The following is a 16,442-nucleotide window of genomic DNA, read 5'->3' on the forward strand; positions in this document are numbered from 1 at the left end:
TGATAAGGGCGCAACGGCCATGTATTTCCAACCCTCAAGCTCAATTGCTGAGCTGTCATCTAAAGTCCGAACAATGCTCCGAACTTCCTCCCAATCGCAATACACGCTCTCTCGTACCGTGTTCAGTGCCATCTCGAGGGGATCTGAATCTCTGAACTCATCCCTCACTTCATCGACCAATGTGTCGATCAGGTCTAGGTGGAAGGAAGAATCTACCAAATGCGGCGGCTTAAGGTTCTGATCAAGTCTGTACTCAACCGTCTCGTCGCCAATTTTCATCGAGTCTACCCCTCTTTGATATGCACAACAACATCGGCCGTGTTCAGAACAACAAAGTCAACGGGGATGTAGAACTCCCCTACCTTAAGAGGCATCTTCTAAAATCCCAGCGGGATACTTCACCGATCCATTGAACAATTGCACCGCCATCCTTTTCGATTTGAGCTCTCCGACATTAAGCTTCTTGAATATGGAGAGAGGCAACAAACTGACACTTGCGCCCAAATCGCAAAGTGCCCTCTCAATCTCCACAATCCCCATTTTGCACGGGATGGAGAAACTACCAGGGTCAGCCATCTTTTGCGGTAACTCTGTCTGCAATATGGCTGCACTCACTTCCGTGCTAAGTGCCACTGTCTCTTTCTCAACCGCCCTCTTCTTCGTAAGAATGTCCTTTAAAAATTTGGTGTAGGACATGATTTGTATAACTACCTCATGAAAGGGCATGGTCACCTTTATCTTCTTCAGCATCTCCGTAAATTTGGCGAACTTGCTATCTTCATTATATTTCCTCGCCCGAGATGGAAATGGTAGAGGGGGTGCCTGTGGGGGAGGCGGAATATACCTCGTGTCTTCCCCCTCTACAACATGGCCCTTTCCTTTATCTAAGGTGGCCCTCTGAGGTTCGTGTGAACCTTCTCCCTCTTCTCTGAAAACATGGGAGGTCTTCGGAAGCTGTCTCCCTTGAGGTCTTGCAGCTTGGGAAGCAAGCTAAACAATCTGGTTATCCACCATCTTGAGATGTGCATCCATCCCATCCGATCTCTGCTCAAAGCTCTCTTGTTTCCCTTTAAATCCTTGCATCTCTTGACTTAGGCTGGAAAACGAGTTTTTCTGATCATGCATTAGTTGAGCCAACATCGACTTTAGTTCTGACTCTTCTTCCTTAGCCTGAGATGGAGGAGCTCTATACCCCTGATTCCTCTTATTGTAGTCTTGACATTGATTATGATACCTTTGATTCTGACTCTGATATCCCTGATTCTCGTATCTGCGCTGAAATCCTAGGGGTTCCTGAGGCTTCGGTCCACTATGATGTTGAGGATTCAATGCTCCTTGCGGGTTGTCATAAGAAAAGCCAGGGTGATTCCGATTCCCCGGATTATAGAAGTTTGACTGATTGTTATACTGATTTTTGCCCATGTAGTCAACTTCTTCTGTAGCTTCCTCTACTTGGTCTTCCATGTACATGCCCGGTTTAACCTTTCGTGGGTTTGAAGAACCGATCTTAGCAAGCTGTAGTTTGATGGCAGAGAGCTCCGATAGAACGGCTTGCAAAGAAGAAGACTCGCTAATATCCCCTTTGACATCAGCCCTAGGCAAAGATCATCTGCTACTCATTTCCCCTGAAATGCTTATTCCTTTCGCCATCTTAGCAATCTGCGCCTCTAATCCCTCGAAAGAGAGATCATACATACTGCCTCCGCATGTTGCATCAATCCATCCTCTTTCCAGCCATCAAGAAAACAAAAATGGGAATGCAAGGCTAACCTATCTCTCCCAAGCATCATACAAGGTCTCATCATCATCTTAGGCGAAGGAGTTGATCTTATTCAGAGCCAACTGTGTCTTCATGGGCGAGTAGTATTTCATCATAAACTTCTCTTCCATCTCATCCCATGTAGAAATGGAATTTGGCTCCAAGGGATAAAACCAATCCCGCGCCTTGCCCATCAAAGAGAAGGAAAATGCCTCGATCATCGCATCTTCCATTGTTATGCCCTGCGACTTCTTGATGGTTCGACACAACATCTTAAACTGCGTAAGATGGGAATTTGGGTCCTCATTATGTCTCCCTCTAAAGCTCATTTGATTCAGCATCTGAATGGACTGCGGTTGTAGCTCAAAATGGTCTAGGGGTTGTCGGTTGATACACGAAAGCAACTGAGTGTGCTTAGGTGTCATGTATATTCCAAGCGTCTGCGGATTAACTCGGACACGCTCTCTTGGCGGCTCTTCACCCCTTGCTGCCTCTTCGGTCATTCTGTTCTCTCTTCGTTTTCTACGGATTTCCCTTTCTGTCCTGTCTATGTTCGGGTCAAAGGCAAGCTCAAATTCAGGATCGAGTTGTCTTCGGGTGGAACGTCTGCTCATGCACTAAGGGAACCTACAAAAAATGAAAGTCCAGAAAAAGGCAGAGAAGGTGAATTGAAGAAAATAAGAAGATAGAGAATACAAAAAAAAGCACCAAAAAAAATCTAGAACGATCCCGGAAAAGTCCAGGAAAATCGGGAAAAATCTAGAAAAATTCAGAAAAGTCCAGGAAATGTCCAGAAGAAATCCGGGAAAGTCCAGAAAAATATGAAACAGTCTAGAGAAGTCCCAAAAAATCCAGAACAAGTCCAGAAAAGTCAGGAAAATACAAACAACAAAAAAAAGAAGAGAAAAATCAAGAAATAAAGGAAATATGACTCAAGAGAAAAGTAAAAATCACACAAACACTCAAAGAAAAAGGAAGTGAACAAACACACGAAAAATCAAACCGAAAAAAAATCAAAGACTCCGGAAAGACTGGCCTAGAGTCAATCTATCCTAACTATGGAAACCGTAAAAAATCCCCGGCAACGACGCCAAAAACATGATCACTTGCGTGACGAGCTTTAAATTTATACCCGACACACAATGAATCCGCAAGTATACGGATGATGTAGTACGGGGTCGAACACAAAGACAGTGCGGTTAAACTAGGAATCGATCAAAACTAGGAAAATGGTAAAAGCAAAATTTGGAAATTGTTGTTGTTGTTTTGAAAGTTGTAGAAAATTAAATAAGAGAAACTAAAATCAAGGCAAGAGAATTCACGAGAAAATAATCAATGGAAAGGTCATGGGTTTCGGGAATAACTGATCATGTAACGATGTCGTAAAGAGTGATGGACCTAGATCATGCTTGTTCTAAAGTGAGGGATTCGAAGACTAAGGTCGCGTTCGACTCTTTCAAGCCAAATACCCGTTATCTAAGAGAGCACCCTATCCACTCTCGTGGCTTAGAGTAAAATCCCAAATGCATTAAACGCCCTTTTCATAATCCTAGGTTGAGTTGAATCGAATTTCTTCGCATTCATCCACAACCCGTCGAATGAATGAACCGATGAATCAAGACACCATGTTTCCATGTGACTCCTAACTCTAAGATCTACCCACTAGGTTTTCACCCCATGGAAAGCATTAAATACCATTCATCAACCTCTATCAATCAAACTCAAACAAAGACCTCACCCAAATCATGATCCCTAAGTTTCCTAAAAGATTTGATCAAGAGGGAGAACAAGGGATAAATATGAAACACAAATTTCTTTCATTGCAAGAGTTTGAAAACAATAACATAACATAATCATGGGTCAAAAGGTGAATACAAACACCTTACATGAGGGCTAATCCCTCATCCCACAACAAGAAAATTACTCACAACCAATGTTCAAGAACAAAGCAAAACAAGGGTAAAGTGCAGAAATCATAGAGAGAAAGGTGAGAGATGCTCAAGGAATCTTCAATCTTCAATGTCGTTTCCTTCTTCTTCTTTCTCATCCAAGAGCTCTCTTTTTCTCTCCCAAGGTCTCTATTTTCGGCTCACTTTCCAACTTAGGGTTTTCTTGCCTCTTTTCCCTTCAAAAACCCCAAGAGAAACGCCAAACAGCGTAGGTGATGTAAGCCTCGAACTCGTGGATATAAGGTGGCCCGAACAACGCAATCACCGGCACAAGTATTGGCACTCGAACTCACGTGTTTCGGCTAAGGATGTTGGATGGAATGTGATGGGAATGTTAGCTCAATCACCGACCTTGTGAGGCACTCGAATTCAAGCTAAGATTCAGTGGGTGAGATGGAGATAAGGAGGAAAGGTTTTCGGACAAACCGAAAGCTGGCTCGGACACACCGAAGCCCTTCGTCGGACACACCAACGGGGATAACGGTTTGGAGATTATAACTCAACAAACACAGCAAGCTTAAGCTCGAAAATGGCAATAGATTTCTTAGGTAATGAGTTCTGAAAATTACAAGGATAAATAGCAATCTCAAACATTTCCAACAGCTCTTAGCATTCAAAGCTAGATAAGCATGCAAGCTAGGTAATTAATGCTCTCTTAAGTACACAATATAGCTGTTGAAAAATGACATAATCTAATGTGTTTCTTCAGCAACATCATGGACCGAAATCTCCACTAAGTGGCGTGTATGGGCTGCTCCAAGATGGGCTGGGCTCATGTCCTTGGAATGAAGTTCGTCCAGCATGTCGGAGACGAATAAGGTGATGCGTTCGCGAAGGGCACGCGCCTTGGCTCGAGTAAGGGGTGGATCGGGCCTGTGGTTTGGGCGTGTATGCCTTGGCCTTGGCTCATCTAGAAGTTCCCCATCACTATTGACGATATGCTCGGCATTAGGCAGCTCCTTGCATTCCAAGCTATCCCGCTCCCGCTCCGTGCACTCCAAGCTATCTTGCTCCCGTTCTGTGCGTTCCAACTCTTTGTCCGTGCGTCCGGTCTCTATGTCCTCATCATTCCCTCCCTCTTGAGAAGTTTTCGCCCACGAAAATTCATGACCTGCATCAAAAGGAAGTAAATCAGCAACGTTAAAAGAACTAGACACGTTATACTCACCTGGAAGTTCGAGTCGGTAGGCGTTGTCATTGATGCGCTCGATAACTCGGAAATGACCGTCTCCTCTGGGCGCGAGTTTGGACTTGCGTTTATCTGGAAAACGCTCGGGCCTAAAGTGTAGCCAAACCCAATCTCCCTCCTTAAACGTTATTGCTTTTCGGCCTTTGTTAGCCTGACGAATGTATTGCTCCGTCCTTCGAGCAATATTTTCTCGGTCCTTCTGATGGAGTTGTTTAATGAACTCAGCTTTCTATTCTCCATCTAAGTTCACTAACTCGTCGTTAGGTAGTGCTATAAGGTCCATAGGCGTGATTGGGTTGAAACCGTAGACGGTCTCAAATGGCGAATGCCTAGTTGCGGAGTGTGAGGCCCGATTATAGGCGAACTCGACGTGTGGAATGCAATCAACCCAATTGCCTAGATTTTTACTGATGGTGGCGCGCAGAAGTGTAGATAAGGTACGATTCACTACCTCGGTTTATCCATCCGTCTGTGGATGACAAGTAGTAGAGAAGACGAGCTTAGTGCCGATCCTTTTCCATAAGATCCGCCAGAAATGGCTGAGGAATTTAGAATCCCGATCGGACACTATTGTCTTAGGAATACCGTGTAGCCTTACGACCTCCTTAAAGAATAGGTCGGCTATGTGCTTGGCATCGTCCGTTTTAGCACACGGAATGAAGTGAGCCATTTTGGAAAACCGATCGACCACTACAAAGATGAAGTCCTTATGTTGGATCTTAGGAAGTCCTAGGACAAAATCCATTGATATGTCTATCCATGGCTGTGTAGGGATTGGTAACGGCATATAAAGTCCATGAGGTTGTACTTTTGACTTAGCTCGGTGGCACTCGACACACTTAGCACAAAACCTCCTAACGTCTCGCTTAAGGTGCGGCCAAAAGAAATGCTCTTGCACGATGGACAACGTCTTATCTACTCCGAAATGGCCAGCTAAGGCACCACCATGAGCCTCGTGGAGTATCACATCTCGCATTGATCCTTGCGGGATGCATAACCTCTTATCTCAAAAGAGATATCCATCATGTAAGTAAAATGGTCCATAAGCACCATTCCTACATTCTTCTATGATGGATTTGAAATCGTGATCGGTCGAATACTGCTCCTTAAGGATTTCAAATCCTAGCATCCGAACCTCCATGACTGATATCAAAGCATGTCATCGAGACAATGCGTCGGCTACGACATTGTCTTTTCCCTTCTTGTATTTTATGATGTAAGGGAATGTCTCGATGAACTCCAACCACTTAGCATGTCTTCGCTTAAGTGTGGTCTGACCCTTAAGGTGTTTCAATGTTTCGTGATCCGAATGCACCACGAATTCCTTAGCCAACAAGTAATGTTGCCAAGTCTCTAAAGCTCGTACCAAAGCGTATAACTCCTTATCGTATGTGGGATAATTAAGTGTGGCCCCGCTGAGTTTCTCACTAAAATACGCTATGGGCCTCTTCTCTTGCATTAGGACAGCTCCTATACCAATCCCCGATGCGCCGCACTCTATCTCAAAGGTTTTGTCGAAGTTCGGGAGAACTAAGACGGGTGCGCTAGTGAGGCTGTCCTTTAGAGCTTTAAATGCTTTCTCTTGTGCTTCTCCCCATTCAAATGTCACATCCTTCTTTATGACCGCGGTAAGGGGAGCTGCTAGACTACTAAAGTCTCGCACAAATCGACGGTAGAAACTAGCCAAACCGTGAAAACTACGCACTTGTCCTATCGTGGTAGGAGTCGGCCAATCTTTAATGGCTTTGATCTTTTCCTCGTCGACTCTTAACCCCTTTGAGCTGACCACGAAGCCTAAGAATACGATTTCGTCCGTGCAAAACGAACATTTCTTCAAGTTTGCGTATAGGCTTTCTGTTCTAAGTGTGGTCATTACTTGTTCGAGGTGGGAAACTGTTGGTTTAGTGCTCTATGATGTACTGATTATGAGCTTTGTTCAGATACATTCGATGTATTGATACTTTCTATATGTTTTTTTATGAGAGTATCTTGTTCATTACATGTTCCTGCATGCTAGATCTGTTATGAAATCCATGTATCATTATGAATGATACTAAACTCCCTAGTCTTATGTCATTATGGGAATAACAACATAATAAGACTAGTATGATGTGTGATTGATGATCACATAGATGATCATAGGTATTGGATACGATCACAATCATAGGTATTCGTTGCAGAACGGAATACTGGACTGACCCGCATGAGATTGTCACATGGACTAGCGTCATGACTTGAATCTCATACGACGATTCCATGATTGGATCCTAAGACCTGAGATATCTACAGAATCCAACATGAGGAGTTGCGTGCTTTGATTACGTCAAACGTCCTGCGTAACAGGAGGACTATAAAGGCGTGTATCAGGAACGAAACGAATCATGTACTGGATTGTAGATAGTCAAAACGGGATTTGTACCTCTCGTAAAAGAGAGAGATATCGCTGGACCCCTCGTGTGAGCAAGACTGTAGAAATGTGTGGCCGCACTATAGACGAACGTCGTCTATTTCAGACAGTCAAACTCAGTGAACGAGAAAGCAGTCGAATCAGATAAGGTGGCTTGTCCATGCCTTATGTTCGACATATGATATCGCGATACAAAAGGATCATCAGTCGGAATCATCACTGGCTTTCGTATGATCACAAACAAACTCTATTCGAGATAGGTAGTCATAGTGTCTTGCTAGAGACCGCCTATGACTTGTATACCCGAAATAGAGATTTCGGGTTATACTGCTATATCGAATGAGCCTACAGAGTCACACACGCAGGGAAGGACGAAGATTAGGAGTCCTGTTATGTATAGGAATCCTAATGAGATTAGAATTCTATTACATCTAGGAAACCTAATGAGATTAGAATTCTAATAGGTTTAGGAAACCTAATTAGATTAGGATTCCTAGTAATCTATTCCTTGTCAAATTAGGATTTTGGAAAGTCTATATAAGGAGAATGTCTTCTAGGGTTTTAGAAAAAAAAAAGGAGAAGAAAAAAAAAGAAGAAAAATAAAACCTTAAGCCTCCAAAAAAAAAAACCTTACACACAAGAGAGATCGAGATCTCTAGTCCTAGCAGACAAGCTCCAAGGTGTTGGAATCTATCCCGACGTGTGGATACGTGTAGAGGGCGAGGTATTCTTCCTGCCTAGAGTGATCGGACGAACAGATCAATTGATACAGGCCCCGGATCGATTGAGGTAAGCGTTCTAACGTTTCTATGATTCAATAGCAGCATGGTTCTAGGGTTTCATCAAAAAATTTTGTTTTATATCCGCTGCGCAAACCCTAGAATCGATCTCTTAGGAATTAGATTCGCTCATGAGATCCCAGGAAACCCAATAGAAACATGGTCCTCTTCGCTTCTACTGTAGATGAGGATGTCATCAAAGTACACCACCACGAACTTTCCTATGAAGGTTCTCAGGACATGGTTCATGAGCCACATGAATGTGCTCGGGGCATTAGTTAGCCCGAAAGGCATAACAAGCCATTCATAAAGACATTGCTTGGTCTTGAAGGCGGTTTTCCATTCGTCGCCTTCTCTCATCCTTACTTGATGATAACCACTCTTCAGATCGATCTTCGAAAAGATTGTGGCTCCACTCAATTCATCAAGCATATCGTCTAGCCTAGGTATGGGATGCCTATACTTAACCGTTATATTGTTTATTGCTCGGCAATCCACACACATGCGCCAAGTTCCATCTTTCTTTGGCACTAAAAGTACCGGAACAACACATGGACTAAGGCTTTCTCGGATGTAACCTTTGCTCATGAGCTCTTGGATTTGCTTTTCGAGCTCTTTAGTTTCCTCGGGGTTCATCCTATAGGCTGGTCGGTTAGGCAAAGGTGACCGGGTACTAGATCAATTTGGTGCTCTATCCCTCGTATCGGGGGGAGGCCAACCGGTATTTCGTCGGGAAAAATGTCCTTAAACTGCTCAAGAAGTCGGCTTATAGAAGGGCTTTCATGGGACGTTTCAGTCCTTATGCTCATGAGGTCCTTGAAGACCAAAAGAAGGACATTTCGTTCTTGTCGAATAGCCTTACCGACTTGACTAGCTGTGAGATAGAAATTAGCCTTCTTTGACTCGCTTTCTTTAGCTAGTTTGAGCTGCATCTCATGCACTTGAGATGGACTAAGAGGTGCTAGTACAACCTTCCTTTTGTTATGAACAAAGGAATATTGGTTGACTCGTCCGTCATGTATCACCTCTCTATCAAATTGCCATGGTCGTCCTAAAAGGATATGACCGGCTTGCATAGGTACAATGTCGCAAAGGACTTCGTCTTGGTACCTACCTATGCTGAACGGAATCTTGACCCTCTCGGTCACTTTAATTTCTCCGTTGTTGTTAAGCCATTGCAGCTTATATGGGTGCGGGTGTTCCTCAGTGGTTAGACCAAGCTTCTTGACCATGTAGGCACTTGCGACATTTGTACATGATCCACTATCGATTATCATACCGCATACTTTCCCTTGAACGGTACAACGGGTGTGGAAAATAGTCTCCTGCTGGGCCGTTTCATCCGGGTTGACGATAGTGCTAAGCACTCTCCTAGTGACGAGCAATTCGCCGCTATCCGGATATTCGATCTCTTCCTCGAGATCTTCGGCCTCTTCTTCGTCCATGGATTCGTATTCCCCTTTGTCCGTAATGATCATGACCCTGGCATTCGGACAATCGCGGGCCATGTGACCTCGCCCTCGACACTTATAGCAAATAATCTCCCTAGTTCTAGTGTCTTGAGGTGCCTCGAGGTTTGGTTTAGTTCGGGATGTTTCCAGGGATTTTCCTTTGTCCCGTGTGTCTTGCGGGGTTCTATTCTCATGGTTCTCTCGTCGAAAGGGTGGGGGAGGTCTAGTGTTTGTCGTAGTTCCACTAGAGTATGCCTTCGTCTTACTTAGCCTAGCGTTCTTACGCTTTTCTTGTTGTTCGACTTGCACGGCTAAGTGTAAGAGCTCTTGGAGGTCATGGTATGATTGTCGCTCAACTTTTCGAGCAACCTTATCCTGCAGTCCATCTAAGAACTGGGCCATCACCGTTTCCTCGTCCTCGTCTAACTCTAGTTGGTCCTAATGTGTTCGAACTCTTCGAAGAATTCTTCTACCGACCTTGTACCTTGCGCTAGACGCCTATACCTTCTTTGAAGGTCTCGATGGAAGTGCGGAGGGACGTAACGCTTACGCATGAGATTCTTCATTCTTGTTTATGATTCATGCTCAGATCAGAATATACCGCAAATTGAGAAACTAAGGGGAAAACTCCAAAAGGAATACTCTTACGAGTATCTCAAGGAGTGCACAGGCAACATTGATACATTTGCCCCTCTAGAAATTGTCCATAGTTTGCAGGTATTACATGCTAATGAAGGGGAGATTGACACCATAAAAACATGGACATCTACGAGTACCATCCAAGCTCAAACTTCACATGGAGTAGATAGCTTCTATGCCAACAATGCTTGTACACGACGAATAAGCCATAACATGGGGGAACCAACCGGTAATGATGCTCCTATTTTCATTCTCATTTACGATTTATATCTTGCATTGCCAAAATGGTCACTAATAGATTCGAGCACGCAAGGATGGGTCGTAACCAATTCTCCGAGACCTTTATGTGGTAACTTTGTTCTTATTTTTATTCTTGTTTATGACCAAAGGAAGCAATTCGACGAGAACACAAGCTGCACTAACATTGTTGCCCTAGATTTTGCTACTAGATTGCAGATCTTGTGTATGGTCGAAAAGAAGATTGAGGCAAATCAAACATTGATCATTGAAAGCCTCATCCGAGCACACGAAGCCAAACACTTTTATCATAGATGCATGGATGATTCAACGATTACAACCATCTCAAACCCAAAGATAACCAAGAAGGATGATTATACCAAATGATGCCAACTGCGATTTCTATTCCGATTTATGGTCCGAAAATGTTTCTAGAGTAGTTTTCTATCGATGGAGCAACAAATTAACAGTCCACAAGCAGCAATTTGATTGATCAAACACAAGAATTCTGCAACTTCTAAACCGAAAAGGCACAACAAGCAACACAATCAGATTATAGGGAGTTGAACAGCCACTTTTGAGTTGAATTTCGATCTGAGGGTGAGGTGATTTCGGTTTGCACAATATGTAGATGGATAGATGATTGAATTACGATCAAACGAAGATCAAATTCGTTTCAAAACGCAATCAATAGCCCACTCAAACACAAACAGAATTCTGCACACACCGAAACAGATTTTTTTCGAACGATATGAGATGAAAACGTATAGAGATGGAAAGATATCACCGAGGGGAAGTTGCGACGTCCTGTGGATAGTTGAAGCTCTGATACCAAAATGATGTAAGCCTCGAACTCGTGGATATAAGCTGGCCCGAACAACGCAATCACCGGCACAAGTATTGGCACTCGAACTCACGTGTTTCGGCTAAGGATGTTGGATGGAATGGGATGGGAATGTTAGCTCAATCACCGGCCTTGTGAGGCACTCGAATTCAAGCTAAGATTCAGTGGGTGAGATGGAGATAAGGAGGAAAGGTTTTCGGACAAACCGAAAGCTGGCTCGGACACACCGAAGCCCTTCGTCGGACACACCAACGGGGATAACGGTTTGGAGATTCAAACTCAACAAACACAGCAAGCTTAAGCTCGAAAATGGCAATAGATTTCTTAGATAATGAGTTCTGAAAACTTACAAGGATAAATAGCAATCTCAAACATTTCCAACAGCTCTTAGCATTCAAAGCTAGATAAGCATGCAAGCTAGGTAATTAATGCTCTCTTAAGTACACAATATAGCTGTTGGAAAATGACATAATCTAATGTGTTTCTTCAGCAACATCATGGACCGAAATCTCCACTAAGTGGCGTGTATGGGCTGCTCCAAGATGGGCTGGGCTCATGTCCTTGGAATGAAGTTCGTCCAGCATGTCGGAGACGAATAAGGTGATGCGTTCGCGAAGGGCACGTGCCTTGGCTCGAGTAAGGGGTGGATCGGGCCTGTGGTTTGGGCGTGTATGCCTTGGCCTTGGCTCATGTAGAAGTTCCCCATCACTATTGACGATATGCTCGGCATTAGGCAGCTCCTTGCGTTCCAAGCTATCCCGCTCCCGCTCCGTGCACTCCAAGCTATCTTGCTCCCGTTCCGTGCGTTCCAACTCTTTGTCCGTGCGTCCGGTCTCTATGTCCTCATCAGTAGGTTTTGGCGAAGTCTGTGAAGTAGTCTGTCCGTTCTCACTCTGGTCCGTCCGTTCTGTCTTGCAGACCGTCCGGTCTGGTTTCTTTGGTCCGTCCGCTCTGTTGTGCAGACCGTCCGTTCTGCATTGTTTTCCAGTCCGTCCGTTCTAGCATTTTGGTTCAGTTTGCAGGGACTGTCTTGTGGCCCGTCGGGTCTGTGCATGCAGTCCGTCCGTTCCACTATATGGGTCCGTCCGTTCCAGGCCTAAATCTGGGGAATTATGCTTCTGTCTTCTCCGTTTCGTCCCGAAAACCCTCGATGTTCCCTCGGGTTCCTGCAATGGTCAAAACCTAGTCCCAGAGACCTAAAGATAGCTCTAATATGCCTAGTGTATGTGGAAACCGTTTAGAAACTAAAGACATGGTATAAAATTCATATAAAATCTGAGCCATCAACCTACAACAAGGAGCTCTATGCCTTGGTTCGTGCCTTACAAACATGGCAGCACTATCTCTTGGTGAAGGAGTTCATCATTCACACCGACCACGAGCCGTTGAAGCATCTCAAAGGCCAATCTACGCTCAAAAGGAGGCATGCTAAGTGGTTAGAGTATGTCGAGACATTTCCGTACGTGATCAAGTACAAAAAGGGAAAAGACAATATGGTGGCCGATGTATTGTCAAGGCGGCATGCTTTGATTTCGATCATGGAGGCTAAGATGCTTGGATTCGAGCACATCAAGGGGTTGTACCATGATGATGCCGAACTTGGATACATCTATGAGGAGTGCACTAAGGGAGCTCATGGATCATTCTATAAGGAGGCTGAATATCTCTTTCGAGAAAGGAGGTGATGCATTCCCAAATGCTCGCTGCGGGAGCTTATTTTACAAGAGGCGCATAGAGCTCTCATGGGACATTTTGACGCGGAGAAGACGCTTGCAATCGTCAAGGAACACTTCTTCTGGCCGCATCTCAAATGTGATGTCGAAAGATTTGTCGCTAGATGCATTACATGCCATTAAGCCAAATCTAAGGCACTCCCGCACGGTTTGTATCTCCCTCTTCCCATTCCTTTATCGCCTTGGACTGATATTTCGATGGACTTTGTTCTTGGACTCCCTCGAATCCGGAACAAAGACTCGATTTTTGTTGTGGTTCGGATGACGCCTCACACGTGGCTGACTTGTTTTTCAAGGAAATAGTACGCTTACATGGATTGCCACAGAGCATAGTGTCGGATCGAGACACTAAATTTCTGAGCTATTTTTGGAAGACTCTTTGGAGGAAGCTTGGAACAAAGCTTGTGTTCTCTACCACATGCCATCCGCAAACCGACGGTCAAACCGAGGCGGTGAACCGCACATTGGCTGCCCCTACTTCAGGCCACCATCGGGAGAAACTTGAAGAATTGGCTCGATTGCATACCTCGTGTGGAGTTCGCATACAACCGAGCAACACACTCCGCGACACATCATTCATCTTTTGAAGTTGTTTACGACTTCAATCCTCTCACACCACTGGACTTAGCACCCATTCCAAGTAGCGAAGTGAACAACCTTGATGGAGAGAAGAAGGCTGATCTGATCAAGAAGTTTCATGCCAAGGTTCGAGACAATGTGATGCGGAGAACGGAGCAATATGCATGCCAAGACAACAAAGGACGCAAGAAGATCACCTTTGAAGTCGGAGATTGAGCATGGCTGCACCTTAGGCCCGAGAGATTTTCACGCAAGAGGAGCTCAAAACTAGCACTGAGAGGAGATGGACCTTTCCGGATCATCGAGAAGATCAACGACAATGCCTACCGCTTGGAATTACCCGGTGAGTATAACATGTCTTCTACTTTCAATGTAACTGATCTACTTCCGTTTGATGTAGGTGAATCCATTTTGAGGACAAAACCTATCCAACAGGGAGAGAATGATGAGGTCATCGACCTAACTATGGACACGGATGAGCACAATGGATCGGATGAGAGCAAGGAGTGCATGGAGGAGGAGCCGAGTTCGGAAGAAGAAACCAACAACACCGAGGCCATCTTTCCACCTATGTCGGAACCACCCCTCACACGGTCTAAGACACGAGCATGGCAGGCCAAAGTGAGGACTCTCATGGCACATTGGATCGAGCAAACAATCTACAAGATGGAGGAAGCAAGCGAGAAGAATCCGATTTCGGCAAGGATGGTTCTTAGCCTTGTTTTGGCTGAGAATGAGAACTAATTCACCCCTTGGAGACTTGCCTATTTCGGACAAGACTTCATATCCATAAGGAAAAGTCTCCACATGAAGAAGAGGCTTCCAATTTAGGCAAAATTTCACCTCAAAGACACATCATCAATCTGCAACAACAAATAAGGGAATTAGCCAAGATTTCAAGCCTCATCATCAACACAAATAAGGAAGTTTCGTGAGCTAGCAAATGACTTGGAAAATCAGATCTCCTTCTTGCCAAATCCACTCCTAGTCGTTGGTGATTAGGCAAGAGACAAGTTCGAACTTTCCTTTTCTTGCTAGAGAAGATTTACATTTTTCAATCTTTTCCATTTCTCTTGTTGAATAATCTCCTTCCTTTTTTTTTTGCAATTTTCTTCTTCGTCCTATATTAGGGCACGAAATTGTAAGCTTGGAGATCATCTTTTGAATAAAAATCTGAGTATTTTCTTTAGCTCTCTTGGTTTGTCCGAGAAATTGCTTTGCTAGGTGTGTTCGAGCCTTGTTCTTGGTGTGTCCGAGAATCCTATCTTTTCTTCTTGTTTCTTCTGCAATTTTTGACCCTAAACCTTAGAGTGAGTATCCTAGGATCAGAACCTCAGGTTTGATTCTCTATCTCAAAGAAAAATCCTGTAGATCGCAACCTATCCGTCGTTTACCGAGAAAACCCAAATTTGTCCAATCTGTCCAAAATCTACTTGTGTTCGTGGACGTGAGTTGGACCAAGGTGCATATCACCTAGACTCAACAGATTTCGCAAGTGTACGGATCATGTGTAGCAACTAGGGTCGAACACAGGGACAAATAAACAACCGAATCAAATTCAAATCCAAATCTAGATCTAAAGAAAATATGAGAATGTGATGAAACGTAACAAAGCAAATATCGAAAAGCGGTTGTAAACTATGAATGATAAGCACTGCAGGCTTCAGGATTGCTTTACATGCAAGGATCTTTCAAAAGATACAAACTAAGTGGTTTATCTATCCAATTCAGGGAATTCAAGCTAAAAAATAGAGATTAACACTCTCGAGTCTAACCTCACTATCCAGGCTATATTCTGTTAATCTCTCGATAAAATAGTCTAAAACCCTAGATGCATGAACGAACGCTATCATAATCCCTAGGTAAATATCCATCTCTCGATGGAATACTTGTTCAATTTATTGAATTATTTCCAAGTTAGAATCTCATATCTCTATGCAAATTAAAATCCGAAGTTCATTCAAACAAGCGGCCAACAAGATGAAACGCATTAAGAACAATTCAATAAATTGACTGGAATAAATAAATTCATAAGGTTTGGAATTTACATTAGATGTCTATCTAAATAGTATAAGACTGAGTGTAATAACTCATTATTATGTGAAATATGGATCTTAGTCTCGTATAGAAATTTATTATAGGGTTATTTTTCTTTATGGGAGTATAGCTCGTATATGCATCTATATTGTCATTGATTGTGATAGACTAGCTGGTACTGGATCATTGATAGAATCTGCAGTTTGTTTTGTTCGTTGTATTTTTGTCTTTTTTTGTAGGACATGGCGTCGATCGGTAGTTGATAACACGTATTTTCTGTGATGTTTTGATATAGGATGTCAACCGTATTTCATTCGGTTTTACATATTTATAGGCATTCTAGGGCACACTTGGTCATAGCAAACCTCAAGTCTGGGGGGATTTGATCACACGGGTTTTTCACCGGTTTTATAACGTCGTGCATCACAATTCTTCTCACATTCTAGGCATCATAGGACGTTAGATGGCCATGGGTAGGTTGTTTTGCTTGTTTTTCCTTGCAGGAAGACTCCACGATGAATCCTCACGAAGCGGGCACGGAAGAACAAGAATTCGAGAATGCTCGGGAAGCTCAGACAAAATGAGCGACCCGCCCATTTTATGGGCGGTCGCTCATTTTGTGAGCGGTCGCTCATTTTATGAGCGGTCGCTTGTTTTTTCGCGTGTCAGAGGAAAATGAGCGACCCGCCCGAAAAATGAGCGACCGGAAGAAAAATGAGCGACCCGCCTGAAATCAAAATCGGCCCAAAAAGGAAAAGCCCATGTTCGGAGGAGAAAACCTAATTCTGAACTTTCACAAAAAGGGGAGTTGGAGGAGAGAGAAAGGAGGCTACACACTT

The 16,442-nt window shown here is 43.8% G+C and overlaps 1 protein-coding gene across 1 annotated transcript; it reads right to left on the reverse strand.

Annotated features, from left to right (window-relative positions):
- Window positions 1-284: 284 nt before the first annotated feature.
- LOC104822539 lies at window positions 285-750 on the reverse strand. The gene is made up of 2 exons (XM_010553786.1): window positions 517-750; window positions 285-377 (listed from the first exon to the last, which is right to left on the reverse strand). The coding sequence occupies exons 1-2, from the start codon at window positions 748-750 to the stop codon at window positions 285-287; spliced, it is 327 nt and encodes a 108-aa protein (XP_010552088.1).
- Between the last annotated feature and the right edge of the window lie 15,692 nt (window positions 751-16,442).

The sequence above is a fragment of the Tarenaya hassleriana genome, unplaced genomic scaffold, assembly GCF_000463585.1.
Source record: "Tarenaya hassleriana unplaced genomic scaffold, ASM46358v1 Cleome362, whole genome shotgun sequence".
Lineage (NCBI taxonomy): Eukaryota > Viridiplantae > Streptophyta > Magnoliopsida > Brassicales > Cleomaceae > Tarenaya > Tarenaya hassleriana.

Bases quoted from the DNA above. Each gene is read 5' to 3' on its own strand.
- LOC104822539 (XM_010553786.1), bottom strand. From the start codon at position 750: ATGCTGAAGAAGATAAAGGTGACCATGCCCTTTCATGAGGTAGTTATA. The intron at 378-516 runs GCACTTTGCGAT...CTGGGATTTTAG, and splicing joins GGATTGTGGAGATTGAGAGG to AAGATGCCTCTTAAGGTAGG.